We start from the raw sequence: 14,064 nt of genomic DNA, 5'->3' as shown, positions 1-14,064 counted from the left end.
CTTGGAGCAAGTTTAAAACTTTTGAAAAACATTGATTCTCTCTTAGGCCACTATTTCATTCTACAAACAAAAACAATGGCTTGCTAAATTGTACCTGGATGATATGAAAGACAATACTAGTAATTTGATGGTGCCCCTATCTTTTTCTTTAGAGCAGTGGTTCTCAACCTTCTGGCCCTTTAAATACAGTGCCTCATGTTGTGACCCAACCATAAAATTATTTTCGTTGCTACTTCATAACTGTAATGTTACTACTGTTATGAATCGTAATGTAAATATCTGATAAGCAGGATGGTCTGAGGCGACCCCTGTGAAAGGGTCGTTTGACCGCCAAAGTGGTCGCGACCCACAGGTTGAGAACCGCTGCTTTAGAGAATTATATATACCGTAGTCATAAAAATCCTGGATCATATGATATATTTTCCAAAGCAAGGGACTGGAAGAGCATAAAAGTGAATATGTTACACTTTGCTAAGAAAAGAACTGGAGAGCTCAGTGTAGAGGACACAAAAAAACTGAAATGACGTGACAGGGGGCTGGCCCTTCATACTTCCCATGCTCTCCCCTGCCAGCAGCTGTCTGTGTGCTTTCACATGTCTTTTACTGGGAGCGTTGTAGGTAACACTATGTGCTCCACTGTTTTATGGACCATTAAACCTTTAGCGAGTCCACTGTCACCTCTAAGCAAAACACCCACAAGTCTTCATCTCCTTCCCGGGCCCCTGTTCACTCCAGGTTCTGCTACATACATCCATGTGAAAAGCTCACAGCACCAGTGACTGAATTAAGTATACACTCATCCAGCTCCCCCAGAACCCACAGGCTGAGTGACACTGGTCAATGATAGGGGGCTCTTAAACACAAAGAGAGGAACTGTGAAAAGTGGACCCAGCATTTAAAAGCCTCTGAGTCTAGACTCATGGCTGTACAAAGCATCAGCCCTATCTACATACCACTGCATTGGTGGCTGCATTATCTCCACTAATAAAAGAGAAACATGCAAATTGGTGTCACTCTGCTATGCTCACCAGACAATCAGGATGAGTATGCAAATTAACCCAACAAAGATGGTGGTTAATTTGCATATGCAGGAGTGGAGGGAAGACTGAAGACTGAAGACGACTGAAGACTGAAGAGGCTTGGCTTCTCTGCTGCGGTTGGAGTGGAGAAGCTTCGAGGCTTGGCTTCTCCACTATGGCCAGACCAAAGGCCTGGGGCCTGGGTACTGGAGAAAAACCGGTACCGGTACCAGCAGCCAGAGGAAGGAAGATCTATTGCATCAATCTCTTCATGCAATGGGCCTCTAGTTTTCATTATAAGAGCATATCTGAGCATATCAGTGTTCCTCTGAAGTTAGATAAAAACTAAAGGTTTATCAATGAAGCTTTAATGTGGATTCTCTCTCAGGCCATTCACTGTTTAAAGGGCCCAAACACTGGTGCACCATTTGATCTCCACAGATTCATGGATTCGGTACGTATTTATTGTGTGCCCCTATGTGGAGGGCACATGCTTTTAAGCAATAAGCAGAACAGACAGGATCCCTGACCTCAAGATTTTTTGGAAGTGGGTGTCTTTTTCCTACATAGAATGATCCAGGATACTGTGTGTTCGAATTTCAGGAGTGTTTACAACCCAGACCTTTCCATGAGAATAGCTAAGAACCTCGTGTGCATATATGCATGGCCCCTGGCCACAGACAATGGGGCGGTGAGAGCCTGGGGCTGGGGGGAGGGGGGGGGCAGGGGCAGGGTGGAGGGGGTTAATGGGGGAAAAGGGGGACATATGTAATACTTTCAACAATAAAGAATTATTTTTTTAAACAAGAATATCTAAGTTGAGACAAAGTGCCTTGAAAACACCTGAAGTATTCATTTATCCCAAAATATTCAGCAGCAGCAGCAGCAATCTCTTTTCTGTAACTTGTTTGTAACAGTAGTAACAGGATCATTTTCCACGTTTGGAGTGCCTACAGTTCCCACTCACTGAACAATCTGAAACAACCAATTTGCTGAGGAGAAAAGCAAGGCTTTGAGAGAGTCAGTAACTGGCCCAAGGTTATGTAACCATGAAACAGTAACACTAGGGACTCCAGCCGGCTCCATCTTACTCTAAAGCTTATTCTTTTTAATTACCGCAGTCTACTCCTTCCCCAGGAAAGCGATTGTTGTGGTTAAGCTCTTCTTACTTATGGGTAATTTAAATCTCCGCTTCCTTATAGCTTCTTTTTTAATACAAATAAACAAAAGAAAAATTCGAAACAGGTTTTTCCTTACAAAAGATTGGTTTTTTGGTAGATATTTCTTTTCCATATAAACTTCAGAAACGGCTTTTGGCAAATAGCCATTCTAAATAAACCTTCAAAGTTAGGCTAAATTTCCAATGATACCCGGTTGTGTTAGAAATGCTTTAAGAGTGCACGTGAAAGTAAATGGAAATACAGGAAAGCAGAAATCTATTACATTATGTACAGGAGAGGAAATAGCCTTTTTTTCTTTTCAAACATATTTTCCACAACATTAAGTCGTGATCTGTCTCTCTCGCTCTATTATCTGTTAATAGTGTTTCCACGAACATAATCTGGTAAATTATAAGTGCCCTTATTAGAGGGGGGAAAGCTGTGAAGCAACATTATTTAAAATGCCATTCTCCAAAATACAATATATCAAGTGTAATGTCAATACAAATATCAAAAAGTACTGTTTATCTCTGTCTTAGCTTTAGCCCTTCATAGATATGCCTTCACTCTACCACGCTGTCGGAAGGTGGCTATAAGAGCCAAGATCTGACATCCATTCATTTCGCATGCAAATGTGGCTTTGGTCCTTGACCTGTTACATAGCATAGGGTTGTCTCCTTCGTAACCTCTTTGAGAAAGGTGTTGTAGATATGCTACCTGGGCATGTGAGAGGTTCCCGGAAGGAACGGCAATGCTCCCTTCCTGAGGGTAAAACATATTCTTTCCCTGTTGCTCTAGGTACACCAAATCTCAAAGCCAAAAGTTAGCCTCCATGATTGTAGCTAACATATCCATATCCAGTTTGAGCCCAATTTTTGTATTTTCCTTTTAGTAATTTTGTAATTATATGTTTTATTTTACTATCAAATCCTTTTGAAATGAGGTTTGGTGTAAGTTAAAATTACTAAACTATCTCAGCCCCAGACTTTAATCATCAGCTTGGTAAGGGGTCAAATAACATAGAATTAGTCGGGACGCGAGGGTCTGTACACTTTTTCCGTAAAGGGTCCAATAATAACTATTTTAGGCAGTGAGAGCCAGGCAGTCTCTGTTGCAACCGCTCAAGTCCGCCGTTACAGAACAAAGGCGACAAAGCCAGGACAAAATACATGAGTGCCTGTGTTCCAGCGAACTTTGTTACAAAAACAGGCGCTGGGCTGAATCTGGCCTGTGGTCCATTGATTGCCAGCCCCTGGCAAGAAAATCAATATGGCCTTTCACTTTTTGTATTTCTTCAGAAAACATTCCATACACAACCCCAACATTACAAAAACAAGAGCAATTTCCCACCATCAGAGTGACTCCGATTCTGTAGCTTCAATAGCAGGTTGACACTGGCTTTTCAGGTGAACTATATAATACTTTTAATTTACTAAAGTGCAAGATGCATTCAGAAGTGGACAGAAAAGTGCTAAATATGCACTATCCTTTAATTTCCCGTTTTAACATATGCACATAAATAATTCTATCCGATGACAAAATCTACTGAGTCAGTCTCTTGGACCCATACTACTTGGATGTTGCCATGGAAAAAGTTCAGAACTGTTGGAAGGCATTTATTCTCTCTCAGACCACTATACTCTTCCATGTACTAAAGCACTGGTTTACTAAATGCTACTTAGATACCAAGAAAGGGAATAGCTGGTTGGTGCTTCTATCTTTTCCTTAGAGAATTATATGTTCTTAGAAATGTGGACATAAGATATACTTTTCCAAAGCAAGGGATTGACAGACCATAAAAGTATATGTTTTGCATTCTAAGTTTTGCTGGCCTAAACCTAAAGACAAGTGTCTTCTTACTGTTCTCAAAACCAGCTTACAGATGAAATGCTTGTAAATACTTACAGAGTTTAATCTTAAGGAGTGCAATGGCATTACAGCAAACTGACTTTTGCATCATTTTATTTCCAAAATTCACTCTGAAAATTGTTACTCCTTGAGCCATATCCCTTAGGACAGTGTTCCCCAAACTGGACTACATGTCAGTATTACTTGTTTCCAGTTTTTAACGTATACATTTCTGGGCCCCACTCCCAGACTATTGAATGAGAAAAATATTGGCTGAGTTTTACTGTGTCTCTTCTCAGAACTCTGATGGGGTGGACAAAGTGATTAAATTCTCGGCACATCCTATCGTGAAGTAAATACCATTTCCGCCTTTAACAGATAACAGAACTAGGGCTCGGAGCACTTGAGTTGCTTAAGGTCATGTAGTTTCACAACCCTGCAATCCTTCTGGATAGAGCCACCAACTTCTGTTATGTCACTAGAATGGAATTAACTGTATTAGAACCCAAGACTTCCTTTCTATTCAATAAATGTGTACTAAATAAGTATTTGGACAATTAAATAAAATATACAGCCCAAATGTTACTCCACAAAAACAGATTATATTTAACTAGAGGCCCGGTGCATGAAATTCGTGCACTGGGGGAGAGGGGGGCTGGGTGGGGGGATGTCCCTCAGCCCAGCCTGCACCCTCTCCAATCTGGGACCCCTCAAGGGATGTCTGACTGCCCATTTAGGCCTGATCCTAAACCAGCAGTCGGACATCCCTCACACAATCAAGGACTGCTGGCTCCCAAACACTCACCTGCCTGCCTGCCTGATTGCCCTTAACCGCTTCTGCCTGCCAGCCTGATCACCCCCTAACCACTCCCTTGCCAGCCTGATTGACGACTAACCGCTCCCCTGAGGCCCAATTGCCCCCCACTGCCCTCCCCTGCTGCCTGGTCCCCCCACACTGCCCTCCCCTGCCGGCCCAGTCGCTCCCAACTGCTCTCCCCTGCCGGCCTGATTGCCCACAACTGCCTTCCCCTGCTGGCCATCTTGTGGCTGTGGGCACCGCCATCTTTGAGGGTGTGGCAGTCAATTAGCATATTCCCTCCTTATTGGCTGTGGGTGCCACCATCTTTGAGGGCAGGGAAGTCAGCATATTCTCTCCTTATTGGTTGTGGGTGCTGCCATCTTTGAGGGCAGGGCAGTCAATTAACATATTCCCTCCTTATTGGCTGTGGGTGCCGCCATCTTTGCGATGGTGTGAGGGTCAATTAGCATATTCCCTCTTTATTAGATAGGATAGTGGTGTGTTGCCTGCTTGGCCTAGGACCCCCTCTTATTTTTTTCTAATTTTTATGCATTTCTGGTCTGAAAAGTTTAGAAGAAAAAAAAAGTGGCCCCAAACTGGAAAGAGGCCACAGGAGCTTCAAAGGATGACAGAGAGAGTTCAGCAGAAGTGACTTGGGGTCCTCAGGAGAGGAGAGGAGAGGAAAGCAATGGATAGGTAGAACAGGGAAAATGCATTTTGTATTTAATTTCCTATGAAAAGAATGTATTTTATAAATGTGCCAGTTCTACTCAGAGGGGAGGAGGGAGAGGGGATGGGGAGAGATTAACTGAAGAACTTATATGCATATACGCATAGCCCATGGACACAGTGAAGGCCTGGGGTGGGCCAGGAGCCAGGAGCCAGGTGGAGAGGGGTAATGGGGGACATCTGTAATACTCTCAGCAATAAAGATAAATTTAAACACACACACACACACACACACACACACACACACACACACACACACACACAAAGGAGAAATCTTAAATAGATTTGGAGCTATTCCACCCCATTAGCTGGCACCATGAAGCCCTCACTGTATGAATGCGAACTGCCTCTGCCCCCTCTGTGGCATGAAGACTTAAGATACATGGGTGACCTTTATCTCTCCATCTATGTACTTATAGTGACTTTTGTTTTTCTCAGCACCCTACATCTTAGCCGAGAAGCCGCTCAGTCCTCCATTTATGCTCCGCGAGTGCATGACAGAATTTCTCATCAGAGAACCAACAACCACTAGGGGAAAAGGCTGAGTGTGGGGTAGGAATTCCTTCTAATTGTTTCAATAGAGAAAGTAAACAGGTAACAAATCCAAGAACATATGCAGCCTCGCCAGGAATAAAATAAGTCCAAGGTAAAATAAATAAGTAAATAAATAAATTAATTAATAATAGATAAATGTGTCAAGTCTGCACCTGGGCACTTAGTAAGTTTTGTTTCTAATGTAATATTTCAAATTTCAAGTTAGCAAACAGCAGACACTGCAATGGTGAAGTGAAAGATGGTGGGTAGGTTTCTAGATCATTCTGAGTTGCTTCCACTTCCTCTGGGCTGCTCCACACGAGAAGATTACGTTTAAAAGCGCCAACATAGCCTCAGACTTGCTGTTGCTGCACATGTAGCAAAATAAGCATGAGGTGAATATGTGAAACTAAAGCAAAACAAATTTTACAAGACTCGAGCGTCTAGAAAATGTTTTTTGTAGTAAGTGCTTCCGTGCAAACATAATTTGTACATTAAACTTGTAGCCATGGCAAATAAGCTGCAATAGCAAAGTGGGGTATTTTTTATATGTTAGGTAATCGAGGAAATGTCAGCTTATAGTCATAGAGCTTTTTTATTTCGGGTATTCAATGCATAGTGTGCTCAGAGAGAACTACAAAATGAAAAACAAAAAAAATCAATTTTCCATACTCCTGCAATTGCTACCCTTTCTTGAGGCCTATCCAGAAACAATATCTTACTATAAAAAGTAAAAGAACAGCCGTAGCCAGTTTGGCTCAGTGGATAGAGCGTCGGCCTGTGGGCTAAAGGGTCCCAGGTTCAATTCTGGCTGGGGGCACATGCCTGGGTTATAGGCTTGATTCCCCCAGTGGTGGGCATGCAGGAAGCAGCCAATCAATGATTCTCTCATCAATGATGTTTCTATCTCTCTATCTCTCTTCCTTCCTCTCTGAAATCAGTAAAAATATATTTAACAAAAAAAATAAAAGAATACCTAGAAAGAGTTAGGAGATAGATGTGTTAAAAACTGAGGGAATGTGGGGAAGAGCAGTCAAGCCAGCATTTACGCTGACAAACCCCAGGGACACCCTTTGATTATCTTGTGCTGTTTGCTGGGCCCCCTCGGCTCCGGGGGCTGCCAGAGCCTATTGCCTTCCGGCTGTGTTTGCACTTTCGGGATATTTGGAAACTGCAAAGTAATCCTCCTTTTTCTTGTAAAACTGACCCAAGGACATCAACGGAGAGAGGAGACATACTCCCGCTGTTATGCAACTGGAGAAAACTGAACCTTGAAATGGGATGAAAGTTGAAATAATCCATGTTGTGCCCATACCCAGCCAGTCACAGCACGGAGGAGGCAGAAGGACAGGAATTGCGGACTGCAGTGGTGTGTGACCGGGGCCAAGCTCTGCACCACTCAGTACAGCTCACCAGCCACGCAGGCGACGGTCACACACAATCACCGGCTTCGCTGATGGGCTAAACTATTTTGTGGGATGGGAGGAAGAATAAACATTTTATTGACTGATTGATCGATTGATTGATTTGGGGGAGAGGGGTGTCTGGTTTGTGTTTTAGGGGAGGATCTTCTAGAAAGTTCCCATGTAGGGTCTCATGTTTCTGGGTTTCTGAAAGCCTGTTTAGGGTTATCTGATGGCTTCGGAATGAAGGTGTGTGGTATTTTGGGGTGATTTGGCATGCTTTTCAGATTCTGAATGTTAGTGTTGGGGATCTAACAGACCTGGGTGGGTGTCTGAACACTTTTCTGGTGCCTGAAAGCATGCTGGGGTGTCTTATGGCACCTGCGTGGTGTCTGGCATGTGTTTGGGATACCTGGGGGTACCTACGTTGAGGTGTGTGGGACCACCTGAGACATACAGAAGGACTTTTTTTCCAGACTTTTAGTCAATTCTGCCTGTAGCCAACAGTGCCCCTTCTTCATAGGTGACAAATCTCTTCTCTTCATTTCCTGTATCCTGCACTCTCCAACTTCTTGCCCCCAACTCGCCTTCAAGGCTGCCAAGGTCCCCAGGCGCCCGCTGACCACACGTCCCCCTGCACCCATTCCCCCAAAATAGCCCCCAGCCCCACTGTCCTCCCCACACAGAATCCAGCCCCGATGACCACCCGAGCTGACTCCTGCCCCACTGACCCCCCTGAAGTGAAATTTAAGGTGCTTCCCAGCCCCTCCCAGGACCACACCCTCTAACCCGCCCTGGAGAATCCTATATAATAAAGAGCTAATATGTTAATGGTCATCACGCCCTCACGCCCTTGCACTCTCGTGTCCTCGCGCTCTTGCCTGAACTGCTCAGACACTCAACACTGGGGAGAGAGGAATGGGGACCAGCCAGGCACAAATGATGTCCTGAGAGAAGAATGGGAACCAGCCAGGCTGCAGCCGGGGAGAGGGACAAGCCGCCCACCCCACGGTCCCAGACACCAGCGCCTGCGGCTGTGGCCCAGGAGAGGGACAAGCTGCCCATCCTGCAGTCCCAAGCACTTTCGGCTGCAGCCCAGGCAAAGCCACCCACCCACGGTCCCCTGCGGCTGCGGCTGGCCCGGGTGAAGCTGGCCTGGGTTCCGGGTGCCTGAGACTGGCCAGAGGAGGGAATCCTGGGTCCCGGGTGCAGGGCGAGGCAGGGGTGGTTAGGGGCAATCAGGCCAGCAAGGGAGCAGTTAGGGGTGATCAGGCAGGCAGACAGAGGGGTTAGGGGCGATCAGGCAGGCAGGCAGTGCAAGCAGTTAGGAGCCAGTGGTCCTGGATTGCGAGAGGCAGTCGGACATCCTCCAAGGGGTCCCGCACTGGAGACATTGCAGGCTGGGCTGAGGGACCCACCCCCACCCCCACCCCCATACACGAATTTCGTGCACCGGGCCTCTAGTGTGTTTTATATCTTTCCTTAACACCTACTCTGATAAATGGTTTCCTGACAGTACCATTTATGGATGTCCTAGATTGGTCCTTCCCATTAGAACCAACCCTGATGGGGTTGTAAAGTTTGTCCCCAGCCCTCTTTGATATGCCAGAGCTTTCATCTTTCCCGTTTTCCTCCTCTGCTTCCAGAAGCCCAGAGCTCTAGGTTTCCATCCTACCCCCTGTGGGCCAGGGACCAAAGGGCATTCCTGTCCTCAGGGCCTACACTCTCCACACTTTTCATACCTTTCTTTTCATCCAAGTGGATTTTTTTTTTTTGGGGGGGGGGGGTATTTTTTAATCCTCACCCAAGGAGTGAGGATATTTTGTCCATTGAATTTTAGAGAGAGTGGAAGGTTGGGGGGAGGAAGAGAGAAAGAGTGAGAGAAACATTAAGAGAGAAGCGTCAATTTGTTGCCTCCCGGCTGCTGCCCTACCAGCCTGGGATTGAACTTGTAACCAAGGTACATGCCCTTGGCCTGAGAATCAAGCTCACACTCCTTCAGTCAGCAGGATGATGCTCTAACCACCGGGGTAACTGGTCAGGGCCAAAGTAAGTTTTTTGTTTGTTTGTTTGGGGTTTTTTTGCTCTAACCCCTGAGAGCTTTGCTAGCGAACTTAGCTTACAACTTTACAGCCAACGTGGTCAAGAGTGATCTTCCATTCACTAGCATAAACCTAGCACTTTCAAGAGCACGGGCACCCAACTGCAGAAGTGCTATGACGACGGCATGACTGTTGAAACTTGAAGGAAACATAAATATTATTATGGCACCGGGATCTGCATATTCTCTCCCAAAGAAAACCACTGCCGAGTTCAGCGCTCGATTCAAATGGCCTTTCTTCCTTCTTTTATAAAGAGAAAAATCTGATTTGCTCCTGCAAATGAGCCCTCCACATCCTTGTGGATTTAATAATGGCAGAGTCAAGCAGGATCCTGGGCCAAAAGAGAGACGGGGGCAACGGGGAGGTGAAGAGGAGGAGCCCAGAAGTGACGGCGGGAACACGGGGTTCAAATCCTGCCCTTCCCTCAACCCAGGTTTAAGATGCAGGGTGAGTCCCTTCACCTCTTGAATCCTCAGTTCCCTCTTCTGGAAAACCAGGGAGAGGATTTAATGTGCCTTAAGCTTAGGGTACCCAGAGGGTTTCCGTGAGGATGAAATGAGATCGTGGATACAGAACACAGCAAAGTATCTGTCCCAGGTTAGTTGTCCAACAAGTGTTAGTTATTGTCATTGCCTTTTTGACCCTTATCATCTATTCAGCTCTCTTTTTCAAATAAATTGCTTAAAACACTTGTCTTTTATTTTTCACTGCAAATGAAAGAGATAAAAGTATTGACCAGTAATAGCATGTGTGATAAATATGCACAATTCTCTCACATTTACAGACAATCTGTGAATCACGCTGAAGCTGGCTTCTGGAAACAATTCCCAGCACATTCCACTTGCAGTCAGATGAATTGGCAATTTTCTTAAAATATGAGCAGTTCAGGGCTGGGCAGAACATGTATTCAGGCTCATAAACATAAACATGGTTTATGCAGCATTTAAACATGAACTATGCCACTCCAAAATGCTACAAAAACACAAACAAAATAATGTCAAGAATAAAGACCTAAAGCTAAAGAAACATTGAGAGGAAGTAGAAAGGGAGCCAAGTTTTCTGTAAGGCAAGAAAGCTGATCAGGGAGAGAAATTCGTGTTTCCGAATTCTTTTAGAGGAAGAGAGTAGCACATTCCAGAAACTACTTAACATTCTACGCCAAGCCGCTTTGGTAATTGCTTTCATATTCTGACCTTTTCCTAGGAGCCCCGGCCCAAGGTCAGGACGGGACCTCTCTTCAGTGATGGCCACTGTGTAACCGAGCTGAGCGAGAATGTGCTGGTGGACCCGGAGCTCCGCTGTGTTGTAGGACGGAGGCCTGTAGAGGATGGCCCTTCTGCCATGGCTGCCAAAGTGGGTCTGCATGGACTCTTCCATCTGAAAAAGAAAGGAGGCATAAAAACTCAAGCGGAAGCGGCATCTTTCTCTTGAAGGACATCACTCATGCAAATCAGGGGCTATTCGGAAAGTTCTCTTTTAACTTTTTTCTCTAGACATGAAAGACACATTCTCTGAAAGGCTGACAAGGACAGAGACAACCTCATGTGCGAGAACTGAAGGCGCACTGCCTTTTTCTCACTGTTACAGAAAGTTGAAATTTGGGGGCCATTAACGTACAGAGCTCCGAGAGCAGTGGTTCTCAACCTTCCTAATGCCGCGACCCTTTAATGCAGTTCCTCATGTTGTGGTGACCCCCCACCATAAAATTATTTTCGTTGCTACTTCGTAACTGTAATTTTGCTACGGTTAGGAATCGTAATGTAAATATCTAATATGCAGGATGTATTTTTATTGTTACAAATTGAACATAATTAAAGCATAGTGATTAATCACACAAACAATATGTAATTATATATGTGTTTTCCGATGGTCTTAGGTAGGAGACCCCTGTGAAAGGGTCGTTCGACCCCCAGGTTGAGAACCGCTGTCCTAGAGGCATACTGTGGTGCAGAAATACAGAGCGCAACTCTGGCAGAAAATGGAAATGAATAGCAGTGCCTATCATCTGCATCGTGCTTTTATAAAGTAGTTCCAGCTGCATTATCTTATAACAGTTCTTCTGGGTAAACAGGGTGGAGGAAACGGACTCAGAGAGAGGCTGGGTTTTGTTCTGGAAGGAATTATTCAGGAAGTGCTACAACTGGGAAGCAATCCCAGAGCCCGTTGGAGACATATGTTGCTACAGCTTCTCTCAGGATGCAGCAAAACTTGAATGCATCTCAGTGAGACTGGGTGGGTCTTTGTGTGAGGAGACTAGCAAAATGTCATAATCTTAGGCTATCCCTCCAACAGTTTTTTGTCCTCCAAATAAACATCCCTCGTTCTCACAAGAATGTTTGGAAATGCCATTAACAAAAGCGAGTTTTCTCCTTGACAAGTAGAAAGAATGACGATATTTTAATAATGTTTTTTAAATATATTTTTATTGGTTTCCAAGAGGAAAGGAGAGGGAGAGAGAAATAGAAACATCAACGATGAGAGAGAATCATCTGAAAATTACTAGCCAATGCATGGTGGAGTGCAAGAGAACAGAAACACCAGGGCCAGGCTGCTGGATTTGAATCTGCTGGCTCCACTAGCACCATGTGTGTAACCTTGGACAATACCTTCCTCCCAAGGGTGCTATGAGCATTAAGGAGTTAATATTTGTAAAGTGCTTAGAACTGTGCCTGGCATATAAGAAGTACTGGATATGTGTTCTAAAAATAACAATATACCGTATCACACAGATCAGAGAGTCAGGAGAAACACTTCTGATTCTGCGCTCTGCCTGCCCCATACATACGTGCGATGAATATAATGGAAAGAAATAGAACACCACCTAACCACACTCTCTGTGCACAGCACTTTGGCAAAACATGACTGATGAAAGGATATCACATTTATTGGAAACGAAACTATTTGAACTCAAGAGTTTAACTGCAAATTGGGATGTACTTCCCACCCGCCGCCACCAACACCAAAATATATATGTCTATATATCTATCTCCTATCTAATAAAAGAGAAACATGGTAATTAGCGTACGTTTTCTACACTTCCCATTGGCTAATTGGGGCGATATGCAAATTAACAGCCAGCCAAGATGGCGGCCGGCAGCCAGGCAGCTTGAAGCTAACATGAGACTTGCTTGCTTCAGTGACGGAGGAAACCAATGCTCCCTGCCTGCCGCTGCCGGCCTCTGAGCTTGCAGTTTGAAACATTGTTACAAATATAGAAGCTAAACAAAACCCCAGAAACCTGCTTTCAGCCCGCCGGGATCTCAGAGCTGGAGTTGATACAGTGTTTCGATTATAGAACCCAAACAAACCAGATACCTGCTTTCAGCAGCAAAGGCCTCAGAGTTGGAGCCAGAGCTAAAGCTGGCCCAGAATAAAAAAAAAAAAGAAGCATTTCGGAGCTTCAGTCACTCGCCAGCCTGAAAACAGCCCTCAGCCCCTCACCCAGACTGGCCAGGCACCCCAGTGGAGACCCCCACCCTGAAGGGTGTGTGACCAGCTGCAAACAGCCATCATCCCCTCACCCAGGCTGGCCAGGCACCCCATTGGGGACCCCCACCCTGAAGGGTGTGTGATCAGCTGCAAACAGCCATCATCCCCTCACCCAGACTGTCCAGGCACCCCAGTGGGGACCCCCACCCTGATCCAGGACACCCTTCAGGGAAAACCAGCCGGCCCCCACCCATGCACCAGGCCTCTATGCTATATAGTAAAAGGGTAATATGCCTCCCAGCACCGGGATCAGCAGAGCTGCGAGGCCTCCCAAAACCGGGATCAGTGTGACAGGGGGCAGCGCCCAAACCGCCTGATCGCCCTGCGGCTCTGTGTGTGACAGGGGGCGGGACCACAACCTCCCTATCCACCCTGCTCTGTTTGTGACAGGGGAAGGCGCCCCAAGCCCCTGATCAGCCCTGCTCGGTGCCTGATAGGGGGGAGCTCCCCAACCCCCTGATCGCCCTGCGGCTCTGTGTGTGACAGGGTGCGGCGCCCCAACCCCCTGATCAGCCCTGCTCTGTGTGTGACAGGGTGTGGTGCCCCAACCCCCGCCCCACAGGCCCTGCTCTGTGTGTGACGGGGTAGAGCCATAACCTCCCCTTTGGCCCTGCCCTGAGTGTGAGAGTGGTGGCGCCCCAACCCCCTGATCAGCCCTGCTCTGTGGGTGATAGAGGGCGGCGCGTGACAGGGGGGAGCTCCCCAACCCCCTGATCGACCCTGCTCTGTGCGTGAAAGGGTGTGGCGCCCCAACCCCCGGATCCACCCTGCCCTGTGTGTGTCAGGAGGCAGTGCCCCAACTCCCCTATCGGCCCTACTCTGTGAGTGACAGCGGGGAGCTCCTCAACCCCCTGATCGGCCCTGCTCTGTGCATGACACGGGGGGAGCTCCCCAACCCCCTGATTGGCCCTGCTCTGTGCGTGACAGGGTACGGAGCCCCAACCCCCCTGATGGGACCTGCCCTGTGCATGACAAGGGGTG

General features: G+C 46.3%; 1 protein-coding gene across 1 annotated transcript in view; it reads right to left on the bottom strand.

Moving 5' to 3' along the window:
• CPED1 (cadherin like and PC-esterase domain containing 1) overlaps window positions 1–14,064 on the bottom strand; it is a 280,912-nt gene that overhangs the window by 239,151 nt on the left and 27,697 nt on the right. The window contains exon 2 of the mRNA XM_081101752.1: window positions 10,788–10,971. Within this exon, the coding sequence (XP_080957878.1) occupies window positions 10,788–10,971 (184 nt within the window). The remainder of the gene's footprint in view (window positions 1–10,787; window positions 10,972–14,064) is intronic.

This window comes from Myotis nattereri (genome assembly GCF_964212035.1).
Source record: "Myotis nattereri genome assembly, chromosome: 11".
Lineage (NCBI taxonomy): Eukaryota > Metazoa > Chordata > Mammalia > Chiroptera > Vespertilionidae > Myotis > Myotis nattereri.
Note: the sequence above shows the minus strand (reverse complement) of the source record. Positions and strands in the feature narration are given on the sequence as shown.